We start from the raw sequence: 20,954 nt of genomic DNA on the forward strand, positions 1-20,954 counted from the left end.
AGCAGGAAGCGGCGGCGGCGGCGCGGGCGCGGCGGGGCTGAGCGCTGCAGGCGGTGAGTACCGGCCCGCGCCGCCTCCCCACCCCGCGGGGCCCCCGCCGCCGCCGGGCCGCGACCCGGCCGGCCGGCCGTTAAAAGGGGATCGATTTAATGCGCGCTTTGATGACGTAACGACGGGTAACCAGGCGGCGGCGCCCACACCGCGCCGCCCGGCCCCGCGCCGGCCCCGCTCCCCCTCCCGGGGCCGCCCCGCGCCGTGCCCGTGCCCGCGGGCGGCCGCCCGGGGCTGTGGCGGGGCCGCCGGGCGCGGCGGGCGGCGGGCGCTGGGTAGGCCTTCCGGCTTCTCCCGCTCCTGGGACTCGGCGCGCGCTGATTGGCTCTCCTCGGCGGGGGGCGGGCCGTGCCGCTGCGCTGCTATTGGCTGGGGTTGCGTTGAGTGGCGGCGGCGCCCGCCAATGGGAGGGAGGCGGTCGGGGCGGGGAAGGGGCCGCGATGGCGGCGGTGCCTGAGGGGGGTGAGGGGGGCGGGGGCGGGGCCGCGCCTGAGGGAGCCGCCCGGGACGGGATGCGGGTGTGGCGGGCGGGCCGCGGCCTGTGGGGAAAATGGGGCAAAATGGGGGAAAAAAGGGGGAAAAAGGGGACGGGGGGAGCGGGAGTGCAGTGATAAAAGCGGGGCGGGTGTGTGAGGGCTGCGCCTGGCACGGGGGTGTGAGGCGTGAGCGGGGAACGGGGTTAGCGCGGTACCGAGCCCTACAACAACAACAAAAAAAGGAAAAAAAAGGAAAAAAAACTGTCGTAAAAATTGTGTAGGAAGCAGAAGTAGACGGGTTTCCACCACCTGTGAGCTGGTGCATAACCATCATGTGGGGCCGCTGCTGCCTGCCTCCTCCGACTTGCTTTGCCTGGGGGTAGGGGCCTTAGGGTTGGGAAGCCCTCACAGGACACCTGCTGCAACCACCCCCTGCCACCAACAGCACCCACTGAGCCGCGTCCCCAGGCACCATGTCCAGCCTCTCCTGAGCACCCCCAGGGACGGGGACTCCACCACCTCCCTGGGCAGCCCGTCCCAGTGCCTGACTGCTCCTGTGCAGCAATGTCTCCTATTTCCAACCTGAACCTGCCCTGGTGCAGCTTGAGGCTCTGGTCCTATCACTAGTTATCTGTGAGAAGAGGCCGACCCCCTGCTCCCCACACCTTCCTTTCAGGGAGCTGTACCTCCTGTACCTCCCACCTCTTGCTCCATGGTATTCGTCACCTCAGTGAACGTATACAGGGCTTTGAACACACAGAGTTACACTGGGCTTTTTTTTGCAATATATTGCGGAGCTCTGTGGTAGTTCAGGACAATAAATTTATGTAAGTCGTATGTTTTTAATGTTTGTTTGTTTTAGTGTTCTGAGAAACACTCAATTTTTTAAAACAAACTCTTAGGTTTGGTAGGAGGGTATGATGCCATGATATTTGAGGGTCAAAAGTTGGTTTGCCTTAACTTTTAAGGAATTAAGTCTTTAACTGCAAGTCATCCATCACTGAATGATTTCTCAAAAACAAGCAAGAAGAATTCAACAGTGACGTAATGGCTGTCAGCTTCCCATGTGGTATTCAATTCCCATTGAATACCAGATGACAGGAAAGGTGGGAGCTGCTTGTCATCCGTCTCAGGCTCATTACAGATGAAGTGAGATGGAGGCAGCAGCATCCTTCCCTTCCACTTCGCTTTCCCAGCAGGCTGACCTTCTCTGTTCCCTTCAAGAGTCTGATACGAGTTTCAGTGTCCCCTTTAAAAAGCACTGCTAGCAAGCAGAACTAGACCTCCAGAAGCATTCACTTTTGTCCCTCTTTCCCTTTCACTTTCTATCATCTTTTTGGTATGGTTTCTGAGATGCAAGGAAGAGTGTCCTTTGCTTAAAATACAAATGTGACAAATTTATTTGCTTGATATGTTAGTCATAATAAAATAACGCCTGCTTTCATCATAACTGGGTAATTATTTTCCTCTCTCCTGTTGAACCCCGTATTACCAGAATGCACTGTTGGAAGGAAAGCCGACCCTAGGGAGCCACACGGTGGCGTTCGCATGCCTGTCGGCATCCGATCAGAGGTAGCTGGTGCACACAAGGACAGGTTTGCACTCAGGACTTTAAAATTCCAATCAACCAAATCTGCACTGGAAGTCAGGGAGCACCTCCTGTTTAGTTTCTTCCAGCACTCTAAAGATACCTGCTTCCTTGTCACACCAAAAATTTCCACCTCTGTATTCAGAGATACTAACTGCTCTTCTAACTTTCTTCCTTCTGACCCTGCTAAGCATAACAATACAGTGAAAGGTATTTCCCAAATTCCTTTGAAGCTCATTCAAGTCTAATCACTGTCTTCTCTCAGATACCACGTGTATTTCAAAGTGAGTTAGACTGTGAAATTGAACTTTCTGTGCTAACGTTGCTTTGAAATGTCTTTACTTTTTTCTGAGGCATTCTCAGCATGAGAGCCATGTGAACGTGGGAGTTGAAGAGGAGGGCTGCTGCACAGACCTGAAGTCGTTTTGCCTAGAGATAATTTGTGATATGCTTTCATTGAAGCGCTTGGACTCTCTCCAGCGGTTCTTTTGCATAAGAAGCAGACTAGCATCTGCTGCCTCGTCTCCACAGGCACAGTGTTTTGCTTAACCTCTTCAGGTCTGATAACCTCCTCAACTCCCACTCACGGCTACATTTATTGTATCAGTAAGGGAGGAAGGGCCATTGTATTACAAGCCCACGTGTCTCATTGGAAGGGCTGGCAGCGGATATTTCACCATGCAGGGGGAGAAGTGTAAGTAGGCTGGGTGAATAAGAAGCTTCTTGTTCTTGGGTGTGGCAACACTTTAAATACAAGGCAGCTCTGTGTACGCAGAAGCTGTAAAGCGCTGCCTTACTGCATCCTTTCTTAAAGGAAGTAAACATCTTGTGTTCAGTAGATACCAACTGTGACTTACTTAAATAAGGATTTTTTGAGAACGGTTCTTCCACCAAGTGGATCGGTAGAGCTGCAGGAAGTGGCTGTGTAAAGATTCTGGTGTTATGCCGAGGAGATGCTGTTAAATAGTTAGCCGTACAGATGTTATATCCCTGCATTATTTGCTTTGAGGGAGGTGGGTCCTTGTTAAATATATAGAATAAAGAGATACACAGTTCAGTTGTACTTTGTTAAATATAAATAAGGCCATACTCTACTTCATTAACCCTATTGTTTTCTACCTTTTAGCTAAAATCAGGCAAACATGTTACCAGTTTGGTGTTTCTGGTGGCTTTGTAGTCCCTGAAATGTGCCAATTAGTTCACATTTGTGTACTAACCTGACTGTGCATAGCATTTACTGAGCGGTGCAGTGTTATTATTCTGCTACACGTCTCTTGCAGACTAGTCCTTCTGCCATGGAAGCCGAAGAAACGATGGAATGTATCCAGGAATTCCCAGAGCACTATAAAGTTATTTTGGACAGACTGAACGAACAACGTGAGCAGGACCAGTTCACAGACATCACTCTGATTGTGGATGGTATGTATAGGCCTGTGGACCAGCTAGTATACAAAAAATTATGAAAGCTGTGCTGGGAAGCTCTTGGGTTGGTCTTGGCTCAGCTGTCAAAGGGGCCTGTTTACAAATTCTCGGTTCAGTACTGGTCTGTGAGTTGCACGCAGACTTTCTTTTAAAGTCTTGGGGTGAACGGCATCTCCAGCAGTGATTAGTAATCATGCTTCTGTTTTTCCAAACAAGTGGCTAAATATTTTCAGATATTATCCTACTCTGCAACTGCTGTACTATATTTAATGTCACCCAAAATATTTCCAAAACATTTTAAAGATGCTTTTTTGACTAAATCAGACTGTTTTGACTAAATCTGACTGCAGAGAACTTGTACAAATATGGTTTTAAAAAAAAGCTTGAAATAAGATTGCCACCTTGCTTCTCTAGTATCTGCATATTATTTTTAATGTATTCTTAAAATAGGGAAGAATAATTCGCTTTTCTGTTCCTGTGTTTTAGAGTTGTAAATATTAGTCTAAAAGGAAGCTGGAGATATAAGTGCTTATAAAAGATGGTGTCTGGTAGATACAAGATTGCTTCTAACCTGAAACATGTCTTAGAATGGATGAGCACTTTGGAGAAGATAGGCAGTGTCCAGTAGAATGGACTCAACTAAAGGAGTGCTGCTTGACCCTTAAAAAGATAGCCAGAACTCGCTCGAAGAAAAGGGATTGTGTAGAGCCTGGATTAGAAAAAAGGAATGGAGAAGAGATTACTATTATGGAATCACTGTTATTTCACTGGCACTTCTTGCACAAAGCTTAGCCTGAATGTTTGCTCCTGCTCTAGTATTACCATATCTATTTGTATTACCAAGTGTTTTTGTTGGGCTCAAAGCTTTTTGGTGCAGCTGCATAGTTCTAATCTACATTGCTTCTCTTATCCTGATCTCATGGGGCCTTATAAATGTGTATATGCCTGCACCAAGGAGAAGACAACACAGTGATGGGGACTACAGAGTCTGGAAAAGAGAACGATCAGATCAGAACTGCTTCTGTTCTGCAGGGGTGTTTAAGCTAGCTGAAATGGTGACAAAATAGATCCGTACGTAGGAATGCCAAAAAGCACAGAGAATTTGGATGAAATCTGAGAGCTGCACCTAAGACATTCACGAAAAAAGTTTGCACAAGGACTTGCCATAAATTAAGTATCTGAAAAGAGAAACAAGCTGAAGTGAGCAAGTTCTCTGACTTTGGTTTGCCTTCAGCAAGGGTCGCATGAGATGTGGAAGGCTAGCTGCAGCAGCATCTCATGTTACATGGAGACACGTTAAGTGACTGTATTCTGCTAGAGTAGACTTGTAGACTAGGTTTTACCGCTGTTCTCTCTTGTGCATCTGCTCTCATTCTGCAATAAGTAAGGAAGGTGTCATCCTAAACTAAAATTTCTTATCTGTTTTCACAGGTCACCATTTCAAAGCTCATAAGGCTGTTCTTGCTGCCTGTAGCCAGTTCTTCTACAAATTCTTCCAAGATTTCACTCAGGAGCCCTTGGTGGAGATTGAAGGTAATCTGGTTCATGCAGATAAAAACTTTCAGAGCTGTGTGCTGGAACTGGAAATGGATGTGGTGTCCTTGGTGCAGGCTGAATCGTAGAATCATTAAGGTTGGAAAAGACCTCCAAGATCACCTGGTCCAACCATCACACTCCTACCTTAGCTGGGATGCAAGAACAGATAGACACAGAGTAATACTTGCCTGTAGGCCAGGAGCGATTTCCTGGAACAATCATCTGCTGGTCAGAGGTCTTTTGAGAAAGAGAGATGCTCTAAATATGCTTTAAATATGTACTTTTTATTGTACTTTAAATGCTAAATAAATATATAAATTGTACTTTAAATATTGTACTTTATGTACTTTTTACTATTCCACACAAACAGCTTTTTGCCCCTCTTATCTTTCCTTTACTTTTACCTTTGTTATGGCATGATTCCATAGTTGTTTCCATGTTTCTATAGCAGACTTGTTATTCCGACATGAGCTTTTCAAGGGTGTTGTCTTCATGAAACTGGCAGCTAAAGTATCATGAGCAAAATGGTGAGCAGGCCAAGTGTGCAAGATTCATCAGATTGAGGCACTGAGGCATTGTTAACTTGCTTTTCTTGCTTCCAAACAGGTGTAAGTAACATGGCATTTCGTCACCTAATAGAATTCACCTATACAGCAAAACTAATGGTGCAAGGTGAAGAAGAAGCAAATGATGTTTGGAAAGCAGCTGAGTATCTACAGATGCTAGAAGCAATCAAAGCACTTGAAGTCAGGTAAACACATAAGCCTCTTTTTCTTCCCAACACTGAAATGTAGTCTTAAGAATCATTTTACTAGAGCTGTCTGCTGGTATTCTGCAGTGCTGCTCTTATCCTGGAACTTCGAAAACTTGTTTGGGGCCATTTACTTTTCAATTACACGATAGGGGTCAGAGTAACAAAGGCTGCAAAAGGAATGTCTCGTTCTTTGGGCTGGAGCTCAATAGCATTGTATGGCTGTGTCATCGTGGAACTAGTACCAGGTCTTTGGGCTATTTGACCCCATCTGATTGAGAGGCACGTATGCAGTGATTTAGGTAATTAGATCATGCTATAAGTTTGTGTTAGTATTTTGATTTCACTCAGCTTCCTGCTGTTTCTGAGAGAATGGGTAGTGATCTTAAAGCTCCCTGATGCAAAACTAACCTATCAAAATTCTTGAGTAAATATGGTTGGTGTAATCAGTTTTATGCTGGATAAATACTTAATTGAATGTTGCTGTGGCACATCTTACCCAGTCTGATAACTGTGCTTCATTGCAAAACTACAACCTGAGAAAAGCAGGTGATGTTCCCACCCTGCTGTTTTCTTCCCTGTCATTCCCTTTCACAAAGTGCTGTCATGTTATCATTCCTTCCGGATGCTCAGCTGTTTCAGCATGAAGCAGGGGGAGGGGTCTCATGGTTATCATGGCTTTCTCTTCTAAACTGACTGAAAGGTCCTTGCATCAGGGATAAGGTTCCTCTTTATCTTCCCATAAACAGTGTTGGCCAAGGGGAATGCCTCAGCCCAGAGTTCCCCTAGAAGCCAGTTAGCATTCCCCTAGAAGCCGAGGGGGGGACACAAAAAACTCCATGGTACACTAGAAACTTGGTTTCCAATATCAACATTGATTTTTTCAAAAGAACTTACCCAGCGCTTAGTCTGGGGATTGGCAGCAGAGCAAAAAAACACAATTTTTTAAAAGAAGAGATAAGAGGTTGCATTTCTGGTCCTGCTCTTCAACCCCACCAACACTTTTGATTTGACATTTTTGAGGTTAGCATAATACCATCAGGATAACTTTTCTTCTGTTCAGGAAAAAAAAGCAGACCTTTATGTCTGCCTGACAAAATTGAAAAGAAACTTGAAATTGAAGAAGTTTGTTCTAAATGGTATCTGTTTCAGTCAGTGTACACCAGTGGAACTGTTGAACCAGGATTTGGATCAGCCCATCAAAGTAAACTGTCCAGCATGCAAGCATTTCCCAGTGTTGCATTATGTTGTGCAGTTTTTTGGTTATCCAACGCCAGTAAACTCTAATTCTTATGATACAAAGAAAAAAAAGTTTAACATATGCAAGCTAGTCTATTCTTAGTTATTTCCATTGTTAATATATTGAAAGGCTGTTTTTATTATTGATTTTTTGTTTGTTTTCATTGCCTTTTTTTTTGTTTTCTTGACAAAAACAAACAAGCTTAAGTACCACTATCAGTCTCTTCTCCTCAATGGTAGGAGTGGGAGGAATTATAATACAGTGTCACAGTTTGAGCTCTAACTTAAGCTTTCAGGTTAAGCTTCAGAAACTTCAGCCAAAGTAGAAATAAATGGTAATTGAGCAAGCCCCTTGCCCGATCGATATTTATTAATATCAAAGAGATGAACATCACATAACCTAGACTAGAAAGAAAACAACCAGCTGTTATTCATTAAAGTGCATTTGTGTTTAAAGTGCTGTAAGTGTGTATTAAAGTTCAGACTTTCACGCCAGCTGCTCAAGGATGATAGTCTGCTGAGCATATTATTCTTTTGCTACGTGATCCTGGAGCTCTTTGCAGTAACGTGCAAAGTAACTTACCAACTTTTACATTTCAGAAATCTAGAGTAAATGAAGCTATAAGTTTAGATGTTTTGTCTTCCTGTATCTGAATATTGTAAGGTGTAATTTGCTAAGCTCTGTCCTGCATAGTCATTAGGTGCATATTTCTGACATATGACATGCAGATACTGAAGGAAACCTCACCTCACCTATTACTAAAAAATCCAAGTTATATATGAAGTCTCAACTCAATCTGAATTTAGTAATATTTATAAAAGGCAGGTAAACGGCGCTGGGTGTGCAGGGAGTCTGTGCTCTACCAACACACATACACAAGCATCAAACTTTCTAAATACACAAAACATTGCTTTTGCATACTAAACCTCAGTACACCTATACATGTGTATGCCTCTACATATGTACAATCAGAACAAACAATCCTTTAAGTCTATCACTATTAATGTCCACGTCTGGGGGAGCATAGTTGGAGTTGGTAATGCTGGTTGAAGTGCTCCCATATCTTCCATGACTTATAACAGTCCCCATTTTGCGTTCCTTTTCTTGATTACAAGCACCACAGAATTCCAGGGCTAGTCGTGGGAACAATATGTCTTGCTTTAAGTTGTTAAGCAACTCGGCCTTCAGGCCTTACGTATCCTGTTCTTCCCGGATCGAAGGAAAACATTTCCATCTCCTTTTCAAGGCCAATGGGCCTGGGTCAAAAGGCACGTCCAGGTCACCAGGGGGCGGAGCAGCAAAGGTCTTCGATGGCTGTAGCAGCAGAGGGGCTGCTGGTGCAGCAGCAGGATCGGTGGCTGAGCCCACAGCTCCCTCACTGCCTGGCAACCCACAGGGCTCTGTAAGGCCCCAGAGACTGCTCCCAGGTGCTGAGCAATCCAACCTTTAGTAGCAGAGTCCCACACCTGGACCTCAGTTTGGTCCCATGTTTCAGGATCATAAACTGTCTGATTGTTAATAAAGGGAATAAGCTGTAAGGTTACCAGGACAGTCTTTGTTCCTAGGGACGCATGATTCCCCATAATGTGCAGCTGCTTACCAGAGGGCAGCTGTGTGCATGGGTCCACTTCTCTCAGCTCGAGCTTCATCCCAGCTCCGGTGCGCCCATTTCCAGCAACTTTCTGTACGAGCTTCTCTGAGCGGTTTGCTGAGTCTGGCCGAACCTATCTTCATGAGGCAATCAATGTGCCTGTTCCTGTCCTGGTCCCTGTTCTGCTAGCTTGTTCCTTTTCATTCCTTTTCTCTACTCCTTTATTGATGACATAACTTCATTACATCGTGTTGTCTTTTCATCTCAAGGACAGGCTCCTCTCTTACACCCTTCTCACCACAGCAGTCCTTTTCCAACAACTTTCCATTGGTCAAACAACTTTGCATATAACAGCAACAGCAAACCCCCAGCAACTTCCATGCCTTAAGGGCTGCAGAACAAGCAACCCCAGACGGCATGGCTCCTGAATCACCCTTCTTTGTGCCCTCTAAACTTTTTTACATTCCTGATGGCCTCATTGTTGACTCTGATGTTATCACCAACCATGGGGCTTGCCAACCCCCGTGGCCACACTCCCACATCTCCCCCTTCTTTATTAATATCAACCGTCTTCTTGACACGAATTATTACTCCATAGATCACAATGGGATGCTATCCCTGACATCTCAGAGGAAGGAGGTTGTGTGTGTATGGTGCAGGGGTAAGAGGAACTGAGCTGGGAAGGGGGGGGTTGTGTAAGACCAGAAAATTAAATTAGAGTACTCTTTCCACATCCAAGTGAGTATTTGTTGTAATTGTTGTTGTTTTTTGTGTTTTTTTTTTTAGCCTGTGTGCTTTTCTGAAGTACTAGCTGTTATGATAATCATTGCGTAAGGTCACACCTACAGTGGTTTCTAGGAACCTAAGTCAGTCACCAGAGCTTAAGCAGTGAATAGCATAGGAAGGACTTGAATATTATTTCTGAGTAGGCAGGCAGAAGAACTCTCCCTTTGTGAAAGTTCTCAAGTGCAGAATTTCCAAAGTTGCTCAGATAAACCTGTGCCATTAGGCTAACTGGTCGTTTTATCGATGCATTGTGTATTGCTCAAAGCAGAGCTACTTAAAACATTTTAGTTGCCCAATGTGAAAGTCTCCATAGCTCCAAACTTGCTGTTTTACAGGACTAATGAGTATAGAGTAAGGACAAATTATCTTCTAAAATGCACGCAGGTCATGTGCATCGAGTTTCTTAAAAACAGCTAGAACATGTTTAATGCAGAAGCTCAGTATCAGGCAGGATTTGTTACGTGTTTGTGGATCTTAACCTTGTTTATGCAAATGCTTTACAGGAACAAAGAAAATTCATCACCCTTAGAATCAAATCAAACCCAAGCTAAAAATAAACCAAAAAAGTGGAAGATAGCTGAAACTTCAAACGTTATCACAGAAACACTGCCATCTGCAGAATCAGATCCAGTTGAAATTGAGGTTGAGATTACTGAAGGGACAATTGAAATGGAAGATGATAGCGTCGAGACGCTTGAAGAAGTAGCTTCTGCAGAGCAATCCATAAAGTACATACAGACAACGGGTACAACAGATGAATCTGCTTTGGCTCTTTTGGCAGATATCACCAGCAAGTATCGTCAGGGAGAGCAAAAATGCCAGATCAAAGAAGAAGATGACAGTGCAACTGATCCCTCATGCAAACAGGTAGAAGGTATTGAAATTGTGGAACTTCAGCTGTCACACGTGAACAATTTATTCCACTGTGAGAAATGTAACCGTTCGTTTAAATTGTTTTACCATTTTAAGGAACACATGAAAACACACTCTACTGAGAGTTACAAGTGTGACATATGCAATAAAAGGTACCTACGAGAGAGTGCTTTGAAACAGCATGTCACCTGTTACCACCTCGATGAAGGTGGTGCCAGCAAGAAGCAAAGACCTGGCAAAAAAATACATATATGCCAGTACTGTGATAAACAATTTGACCACTTTGGACATTTTAAAGAGCACCTCCGGAAGCACACAGGTAAGAGTGCTGCTGTAGTCACGTACTTGTGGCTTTGGCCATTTTGGGGTTTTGCTTGTTTGTAGGAAGTAGAGCTTACGCTGAAGAGAACACACAAGTGCTAGAAATACTTAGCTTCTAGTTACAACTAAAATCAAAGAATCATAGAATTGCATTGATGATTCTATACTGATGTTTTTTCCTATTGGTATAAACTGTGAAGTATTGAGTTGTTTGGTTTTTTTTAAGTGGTTAAAAATATGCTCCCAGAACTGGAAAACCGTAATGAAGCTTCTCTTGAGTGTATTAAACATTGTTCTAAGAATTATTTCATAAGGCATGCTTACTTCAAATGTACCAAACTGCGTAGCTACTTTTATTTTCACAATTCTCCTGGTTAAAATTTTCTGTTGTAATAAGATCTGAACTGTGAGCTTGTCAGTGTGAAATAGCCTCTTATGACAGTTTCATCCTTGGTCTTGACATCTGTGATTCAGTTTTGTTTGCATGTTAAGTAACATAGCAAAACGTTTCTACTGGCTATAGTAGACTTCCATTACTGTAAAATCTGCCTTTTTGACATCTGGATAGCATCTTTTGAGCACAAAATTGCTTGTGCCTCCTTCGGTCTTCCTTTATAGTGTGAGAAGTCTGTACTATCTGTACAGATACTGAGCATTTTGTAGATGACTTTATATATAACGTATATATAAATAATTATATTAATTATCATACCTACAAAGTATTTATATGTAAGGACCATATAAAATACGGTCTGATATCCAGGTGGTTTTGTTTAATATGTCAGTCATGAGGCATCAGTAAGATTTAATGCAGAGGAGCAGCCCCTATCTTTTTATCTTGTTAAAGCCTTTTAATTGGAACCCCTCTGTACCAGGGGCAGGTGTGTATTGATGCATGAATGACACTGTACCCAGCCTACTCCAAATAGCCCCTTCAGAGTTGCATTTGTAAAAAGTCTTTATCAAATCCTTATTCCCTATAAAGTAGGGAGTGTTTGCTTTGGCATAGCTAAGACAGCTACAAACTACATCAGGAAAGTATTTTCAGAGAGGTTTTTGGTAGATTATTTTGTTTACTCTGCTGTCTTCATGTGGGAATTGCTGTTGTGACAGAATTTGGGACACAAAGTAACAGCATATCACAGGAGACCCAGAGGACCGTATCAATACGTATTGATACAAGCAGTACTCGTGGAATTTAATTACTTTTGGTTTCCCATTTTGAAAGTCTGAAGCTTAAAATCAAACCTGATACTACCATATAACTGTGCTTTCCTAAGGTCAGTGGAAAAACTCCCACTGAGCCAAAGACTTTCTAAATTCTTAATTCTAAACATTAGATGAATACTAAAATAAAATAACGAGCCCATGGAGAAAATGTACTACAAACTATCTTGTCCTGCTGCTACAACACCAGCAATAACATTAAAGTAGCAAGTGCAAAAGAAATTCATGTCATGTATCTCTGAAAATATTAACAAAGTCATCTCTAGAATTTATAAAAAGGGAGATTTTTTGATGTGATGTAACGATTCTTTTTTTTTTTTTTTTTCTTGCATGATAATGAGATTTCAATTGCCAGTTGGAAGTAACTCACAGGACAAATTCTGCAAGACTGTAATTAATGTATGCCCACTGAATTTAATACATGTAACTCTAGTCTTGCACATGTAGAGCCATTTCCTCATACCGAAGTCAATCTTAAAAGGAAGCTACTGCTCTCGATATTCTTGTCTAACCTTGTTTTTTTGTTTTGTTTTGTTTTTGCAAAGTTTATATCCCCTACCAGAAAGAGATGCTGAACAGCTTTGATTTCCCACAATTTCCCTGGGAATTTTGACTGCTAAATATTTCTCAAAGATAGGCTTTTTATGGAGGCTGCATGTGCTCACATGAGTGAAGATGGAAATTAAGGAGTTTTGTGCTCCAAGCAGCCATGATGTCTGACATGTCTGGAAATCCTGTAATTAACATAATTTGTATACAGATTATACAGACTTCTTAAGAAAAAATTAACCATGGTCTTTGCCATTCTGTGGTAAATTTAAAATATGCTTTACAGGAAGCTCACTTTAAACTGCAAATAACATCTTCCATAGAAGTTAACAAATGGACTCCGTTTGCATACCTCGAATATATAATTGTGGAGTTCATTTGATAAATATCTGTTTTTGGTGCACTTGTGGGTGGGGGGGAACTACTGTTTCTCTCTAAACATATTTTAATAATGATGTGGTAGCTTTATGTGCAGGGATGAATTTCTCACAGATATATATGTATTATGTGTGTGTATTTCTTATATACAGGGATGGGATTTCTTATATATTAGGCAAATAGAAATCACAGTGTTAGTTGTTAGAAATTCCTTTGGGTTAAAAATGTTTATTTGGGGCCTTGGGTTAAAAACATTTATTTTGGGCCGTCTCCTTCCCGACAGTTCCTGTCCTGAGTTACTTAAGATTGGCAAGGGAAATTTCATTCTTTCTCATACACTGAAAAAAGACGATCATCAGATCCAGAGGAGAAAAAAAAAAAAAAAACTCTTCATAAAATCCATAAAATCACAGTTAGATGGGGCTAAGCTCACAGCTGGATGGCAGCAGGCTGTCGTCTCTCATAGAGGAGCTCTGCTCCTGCAGCACTGCCAGTGTGTCTCTGGGGGTAGCTGGGCTGGCAGGATGGTGCTTGTGCTTTCTTTCCATCGCCCCCGAGCTGTGCAGCCTGGGTCACTGTGCTGATTTGTGCAGTGCACAGAGTCACACTTCTTTTGGCTCTTGGGTATTGCCACCACTGTCATTGAATTGTCACTGTCAGATGCTTTTGTCACTATGTGTGGAAGATTACTGAAGAATTTGAGTAAGCGAAGAATAAATCTGTCCTTGACTGGGGGGTGGCTGACACCAAGTAACTATTTAAATGTGGCCATATGGCAGGGCTGGTGAAGTTTTGTGCTGTGAGTTCTGTGCTCCTTTATCTTCTTTGCCATACAACAGTCTCCAAAATCATAGCCTTTGGTAATCATTAAGGGGAATATTCACACATTTAATTTTTTTTTCTGTAGACTTTGAGTGTGGAAGCAAGAATTATAGGCTACTTGTGGATTTCTGTTGAAAACCGAGTTAGGCGCTTCTGAATATCTTTATTTCTGAAAACGTGGGTTTATTGACTTTCCATCCCAGTCAGTAACTACTGTCTTCATGAAAATGTAGGCTTTAAATCTTAATCCAGATAGAAAAAACTCTTACATTATTCACTGAAACGTCTCAGCCTCTTTTGGTGTTTATTAAGCAGTTTGTTTCAATAGTTAGGTTGTTGCCAGTACCTTCACAGATTAATTATCAGGCAGTCAGAAGAAACATGCTGTTCTGAGGTTTTTTTTTTGTATTTTCATTTCCTTGAATTTCATTGTGTTTATGCATAATGAAATTAGTAAACAGACACCACTTTTTCTTTGTTCTGCTTGATGTCAGTAATAGCAATATACTACTCTGGATAAAAGGAGAAAACAGAGCCTGTTTTCATCCTCCCCTGCTTGCTGTCCTTAGCTGGCTTCCCAGTGGAAAACGCTCCTCTTTTTGGTACCAGGTTTGAAATGAAGTGACCGAACAGAACGGAATTTTTGTCTTGCTTGTGCCCATCTATGCCATGTCCCTCTTTGCTTCACTCTTTTTCATTTTTGGTTTGATTTGGTTTCTGCTTTTTGTTAAATGCCGATACACTGTTACTTCATAGTTAATCTGTGCCACCTTGTTTCTGGAGCTTAGTTTTAGCTCTTCAGCATAAGCTGTTACTGTTCTTGAAAATAAAACATTGTATTTTTTTAAATACTTTCTTTATTGTGTGACTTCGTATAATTTCTAATGTTGAGTCTTTGAATATTATCAGGTGAAAAGACAGGAATAGCTGCTATTTCATTAAGATATTTTGACAGGCTAGTGATCTAACTTCCATAAAAACCTAAACAGACTTTAATTAGCACCAGCAGTTATGTCAGATTGTCTCTTTCTAAATGAGAATTATGATTCCACATTAAGACTTTGCCCTTTTATTTATATAAATGAAGTGTACACAGAGTGTCTTTCTCTTTTTCTGTAGAATAATCCAGTTGGCCAAGCCTTTACAGCATGTCTATCAGCAAGAGGGGAAGAAGGGAGAGCTGACAGAAAACTGTTTGATTTTATGCTGTTATAAATCCCTGTCTGTCTTAATAGGTGAAAAACCCTTCGAATGTCCAAACTGCCACGAACGTTTTGCTAGGAACAGCACGCTCAAATGTCACTTGGCGGCCTGTCAGTCTGGAGCTGGAGCTAAAAAGGGAAGAAAGAAGCTGTATGAATGTCAGGTGGGTAATGGAAGTCGGAGAGTTGGAGGCCAGGTGCCTCCTTCCCATGCTGAGGGAGTGTGGGAGTACTAAGCAGGAAAGGCAGCAAGAGTGGGCTCACGCCTCCAAGAACCACGTAAACAAATATGAGGATCGCATTCAGCCACAGCACTCAGTTAAATTTTTATATTTCAGTAGTTCCATTTAAAATGTGGAATTACTGGTATGGATTTTCATAATACTTTGTTAATCTTTCTGCTTCCTTTTCAAGGTTCTTGATGCACTGACATAGGCCTATCCTGCTTGTGAACATGCTTCACTAAAGTCCAAAATACAAAGTACTATTTTTTTTCCTATTTTATTATTCTGCTGTTTGGTACCCAGTATGTTGACTTTGTCTGTAAAGTCATTCCATATTATGATGACAATCTGTAATGTCTTTTAAGCAAATATAAATGCTGTAAATAGATAATATATATAACTGGGATTCAAAAAGGTTTTCAGAATTTTACATGACTCTTAAAAGTCAGCTTTTAAAGGCTAGAAACATGAAAACTGAGGTTGGCTGTAGCAGATTTTTTGCTGTTTTGCTGCTCCAGTCTCAATTAAGAACACATTTCTTCACCCTACCACACCCACTACCCTTAAGACTCTCACCCTATTTAATTTACTCTGGTTTTAAGTTTATTTGGGTTGTATAGTAAAGAAAACTTCTGGACGTGGGCTTTATTTCTTCCGAAAGAGATAGATCTCATTCATAGAAAGCAGCGAATGCTGCAGGAGATGAATGGATGAATTCTGTGTGTCACATCATTGAATTGGAAGTTTGACTGTTGCCATTGTATTATTCAGCTTTTATCCTAGTCTGAAATTAACTCTTGTGAGTGTACCTATAAATTAAAGATAAGACAGCTTTGATCATGAGAGTTACTGGGTAATGCAGTCGTACCTAGTAGCCTCAGGCTGAACATACTGTTTTGTTGTGACCCTTTGGTTTAACCAATTTTGACCAATTTCACTGTGTTGTAGCTTTCTGTTTATTAATTGATACCATGTCCTCTCACAGATGTTGTGAATATGGATTAGTAGCTGAATGTGGGTTCAGCCCACAGCAATTACAGTAATTCCTGGAGAAGTTTTTCTTGAATTCTTCCCTGTTTAGAATTAAGTTTGAATAGTGTTCAGTGCATAAAATCTCGGCTCCCTGAAGAAAGGAAAAAAAAAATTGCACTTGCTTGATGACTATTTTTGTTACTTTTGAGTGTATGTCTAGAGGACTAAATTAGGCTATCAGTAATTATGTACCTGGACATTACTAATAGTTATTATCTTTATATATCACAAAGTAAGTTTAAGCGCTTATTTATAAGGTTAGTATTTTGAATGTGTGCTGTCCAACTTTCTCTCTTACTAAAGCATGAGCCTGGGGAGAAGAAAGCCTGGTAGTAACAACACAAACCTGTTTTTAATAGACTTCAACAGCTGTTTTTTCAGGTCCATTTTACAGACCTGTTCCTTGAGTTAATCCGTGTCAGATAATCCATTATCCTTCTGTGCTGTCGCCAAAAAATAAGAGATGGAATGTTTTCTTTCTAAAATACTTGCCAGCAGTGAAGGAGTGTTGAAACATGTTCTTTGTTTCTTTATGCCAGTGTGAACACTTGCATGGCCAAAGACTCCAGACCCTGTTTCTGTAGTCCAAGTGTGACTCTGTCCTACTTTCCCCCACAGGCACATTTCTACAGGCAATTTCTACAGTGTCCTTGCGTATTGTTCTCGGGCTACACACCTCAGTACCAGCTGAAGGGAATAAAGTGTGTTCTAGTGTTCTGTGAATATATTGTGTCTGCAGTCTTCGCAGTACTTTTAGCTGGACAAGTCTAACAGAGATGGAGCTCTAAGACATTTTCATACACTGATATTTATTTATTTATTTATTTTGAAAAGGCACAATGGCAGAGTTTAGTCTAGCCAGTTAAACCTCATAATTCTGTGAAGAAAATAAAGGTGATGAGGAAAAGTAGGCTAGTAGAGCTGCATATAGAACTTCAGTAACAGAACAGTTTGTATTACACTTTCATCGTGCTGTACTATTACACAAATAGCTTTCCACCCCAAATTCTAGCAACAGACACAGAACTACTGGTGCCTGCTTCTGTATGTGAATTTCACGTAAGTTTGAAATAAGAAATCTTTCAAATGTTGTACTGGCTCATAAATTCAGTAGCTATCCTGTATATGCACAACTCAAACTGTCACGCTTTCTCAAGTAATAATAGGTGCTCTGTTCATCTGGAACTGACTTCTCAGCTTTTACCTCTAACGTATATGTGTGTGTGTGTTTTAAATCTACGTAGCAAGAAGCTATGCTGTTTGAAGCCATGGACTGGAATAGGCAGCATGCTTTGTCATATTTCTGTTGGCACTGTTTAACATGCTCTGTCTTTTGTTTCAGGTTTGTAACAGCGTGTTTAACAGCTGGGATCAATTTAAAGATCACTTGGTGATACACACTGGTGAAAAACCCAACCACTGTACCCTGTGTGATTTGTGGTTCATGCAAGGCGGTGAGCTGAGAAGGCATCTCAAAGAGATGCACAATATTTCAGAACTAATGACAGAAGAGGTTCTTCCAGTGGAAGCTGAACCGGTGACATCAATGACTATAATAGAACAAGTGGAACAAGTCCATGTCCTACCAGTAATTCAGGTCCAAGTGGATCCTGCACAGGTGACTGTGGAACAGATGCACCAGGATCTCATACAGGACAATCAAGTGAAAGGCGCACAGTTGGATGAACTACAAGAACAGGTGCAAATTAGTTACTTGGAGGTTGAGCACATTCAGACTGACCATGGTGCTGAAGTTCATGTGGAGCAGTTGCATGTTGAGCATGTAAATCAAATACAGATGGAAGAAGTACAAGCAGAACTTATAGATGGAACAGACCTTGAACAAGTAGAATACGAAAGTGTTGATCAAGGAGAAGCAGAAGAAAAAGAACCTAGTCACGTAGATGATGCAGATAAGGGGGATCATGAACAAGCTGAAGACTTAAAAGCTCAACAATTAGTGGACATGAAGACTGAAAAGGTGGATGACTAGGTCAATTAACTGCGTGCAGGTTTAAGAGTGAAATACCAAATTATTTTTGTTAACTTTTACATTGTTTTTTGAACTGTCAGTGGTCATCTTTCCAATATGCTGTCCTTGGCAAGCTGGACAAGTGGACCAAAGTTAGCTTTCTTCATATACAACTACACTTCTGTCATATGTGAAGAATAACTGTCATTCATCTAATACCACGGAACAGGAACTACCGCAGAAATGGACAGCTTTGTGATGATTTTAATAATGAATAGCTTGTCTTGCTGTTATACCATCCCTGGGTATATGTAAGAGTAACTTCACCTCTTTTCCTCTTCAGTAGAAGCAAACTCTTTTTACAGATTTGCAGGGTGTCTGTGGCAGAAGAGTTAGTAAAATCTGGTGGGTTCTAGTATAAATGACCACTCAGATACCTGTGAATTTTCTGGGCAGACTGCCATCCAAACGCAGTACTGTATCCAACAGCAGTCCCTGCATTTCTTTAATGTGAGAAGCTTTACATCAAGCTGGAACTTCTGAACATTCAGTATGGGGGAAAGCTGTTTTTGCTGGAGGTCTGAGAGCACAAAAATCCTGTGCCTTTTCAACAGTGACTGGTTAAATTTCCACAAAGCTTCTAAAGTGTTCAAGAACCTAGTTCAGTAAAAAGGCAATGTAGGTAATGTTATAGTGCTTTATATTTTTGCTTAAAATTGTCAGCTACTGATTTTTTTGCATTTAATTTAGAATTGGGGGGGGGGTGCTGAGGGAGGAAACAGATTCCACTTAGTGGCAATAAGACGCTCTAAAATGAACATCTTAAAATGGAAAAGCTCGATAGAATCTGTGGTAAACATGAGCTGGAAGAAAGCTACCAGCAGATTCTTCTTTTATAAATCTTCATTTTTGAAAATGAATTTGTTTAAAAAAGTATAGAGAAGACTTGTCTATATGGTATCAGGTTCCTGGTTATGGGGATTTTTTTGAAATGGAATTCTGACACTTGACACAAAGATGTTGTGCTAAAAATAAAAGTAAAAGCCATAGGTATGAGTGCTAAGCTGTGGATTGAAAAGTAGGAGTGTAAACATTTTAATCAATATTAGACAATAAAATAATACCAACCATGAAATGTTGCATTATTTGCTTCATCCAGTAAACAAGAAACAATTTAGTGACTGGCGATTACAGTGCCAGATCCCGGTGATAAGAATCAATCCCATTTTAATAAGTTTAGTAGCTCATTACTATGAAGTTAAGTTTGTGTAGGAAATATTGGTCTGGCTCTGTGTTCAGCCATACTAAGGACTTCTGATTCCCAGTTTTTGCCTTGTTCCATACTTCTGAAAAACTTTTTAAAGCCTTAACTGAATGGAGGAATTATTGCAAGGAAGTTCCCTAATGCACTTAGTAATCCCGTAGATCTTAGTTAAAACCAAGTTTTCTATTCAGTCGTCTCCAAAGGCAGAATTATTTCCTCAAGCTTGTGCTTTTCAGTCTCATTCAAAATTATTAATGTGTTTCATCGTACTTCTTGAGAAACTGTTGCAAAACAAACACAAATTTCAATTAAAATTTCAAACAATTTGATTAATGTAACTTGCATTCTTTTTTAATGATGTGTTTTGTTTCCTGAGTTGCAAGTAGTATCTTCTGTGCTAAGGGAAGAATGTGGCACAATGCTAATCATGCAAGTGGAAATCGGTTATTGTATTTATACTTGGCTTTTTGATAACATGCAGGGGACAGGCCTGCTTGCTTTGCTGCATATCTGTTTGTTTTAGGTATCTGTAAAGTTGTGCATATGGACACAATATCTGTATCTGTGGAATTAAAGGAACTGTCTGTCTGCATGTCTTAACAAAACTACAGATATTAGGTGGTACTGGCAACAGGGCTGTAGCTTAGCAAGCACTTTTGTTTGGTTGTTTGGTTGGTTTTTTGTTCGGTTGGTTTTTGATTTGTTTTGTTTTATCTCCCATTTTCAACAATGGCTTGTGAGTTAGTAGAGCAAGCATGCTCAGTTGTGCCCAGTGCTGCCTTCATCCAGAGTGCTGCTGAGCCCAGGTGGGAGCGTGGCAGGGGCAGGAGCAATCCTGCAGGTCCACCTTCAGTGGAGGAGGGAAGAGGGATGCTGTTTTACGCTTTCTCTATGCAGGACAAAACCAGTCATAGATCCTAACTGGTATTTGTAGCTATGGAGTTCCTCTCACAGGTGTTTGGCAAGGCAGAGGTTGCCTTGCAATGCCTGGGGGTGTGAGCTGAGGCCATGCTGCGTCAAGGGCTTGGATTTGAGGCTGGGGACAGCCTCAGGAACAGGGTGAAAGGTTTTTTTCAGTAACTCCATTGGAAAGCATTTCCCCTTGTAGACCTATAGTGGTTAGAGGGAAGATCTGGGGAGCGAGAAGTTCTGGCTGCTCTCTGTAATGGCCGCTTTGCTACAGTCTATCTACGGAACTGTGGAACTTGCTGCCTGCAGTCTGCAGCATGTCTTGGCTTGCAGAGCGAACAGCTGAATTTCTGTAGAATTAAATTAATGGGATAAAGCAATGGGGGGGTCTAGGCAGTGAGAAATGGAAAAGGGAATGAACAGGAACATGTGTGGTGTGTTTGGACAGACAATGTGAACTTTAAATGCAGACTCAGGTTAGAGGTAATCTTCCAGATTTATATGTAATATTCATGAAAAGCCAAAAACTGTTTCTGAAATGAGGGTGGGGAGAGGAAAAGGGGGCTGATTGATAGTTTGAGAGCTGCTGAATTATTATCTGGAAGAAAGGATTAGTTGTTTAGGAAAACCACTTTTCTTGAGCTGAAGAAAGCTCATCACTAATACTGTGCTCCAGGAGAAGCGCAGCTGTAACTGGGTGATAAATAGTTGCCTGCAACATGGAGTTAATTTGTTGTTGT

The 20,954-nt window shown here is 41.5% G+C and overlaps 1 protein-coding gene across 2 annotated transcripts; it reads left to right on the plus strand.

Moving 5' to 3' along the window:
• Nucleotides 1–31: 31 nt before the first annotated feature.
• Nucleotides 32–19,596, plus strand: ZNF131 (zinc finger protein 131). 2 transcript variants are annotated; one of them, XM_032206572.1, is made up of 7 exons: nucleotides 32–53; nucleotides 3,396–3,534; nucleotides 4,969–5,070; nucleotides 5,680–5,824; nucleotides 9,945–10,633; nucleotides 14,847–14,977; nucleotides 17,412–19,596. In XM_032206572.1, exons 2-7 carry the CDS (start codon nucleotides 3,411–3,413, stop codon nucleotides 18,060–18,062), a joined length of 1,842 nt encoding a protein of 613 aa, XP_032062463.1. In that variant the 5' UTR covers nucleotides 32–53; nucleotides 3,396–3,410; the 3' UTR covers nucleotides 18,063–19,596. The 2 variants fall into 2 exon arrangements, with proteins under 2 accessions (XP_032062463.1, XP_032062464.1); XM_032206573.1 differs by lacking the exon at nucleotides 32–53 and adding an exon at nucleotides 2,077–2,122.
• The last annotated feature ends 1,358 nt before the right edge of the window (nucleotides 19,597–20,954 follow it).

Source organism: Aythya fuligula, chromosome Z (genome assembly GCF_009819795.1).
Source record: "Aythya fuligula isolate bAytFul2 chromosome Z, bAytFul2.pri, whole genome shotgun sequence".
Classification (NCBI taxonomy): domain Eukaryota; kingdom Metazoa; phylum Chordata; class Aves; order Anseriformes; family Anatidae; genus Aythya; species Aythya fuligula.

Excerpts from the sequence above, each read along its gene's own strand:
- ZNF131 (XM_032206572.1), top strand. The coding sequence starts at position 3,411 with ATGGAAGCCGAAGAAACGATGGAATGTATCCAGGAATTCCCAGAGCAC. Across the intron at positions 5,825-9,944 it reads ATCAAAGCACTTGAAGTCAG|GAACAAAGAAAATTCATCAC; the intron begins GTAAACACATAA and ends AATGCTTTACAG. Across the intron at positions 10,634-14,846 it reads GCACCTCCGGAAGCACACAG|GTGAAAAACCCTTCGAATGT; the intron begins GTAAGAGTGCTG and ends CTGTCTTAATAG.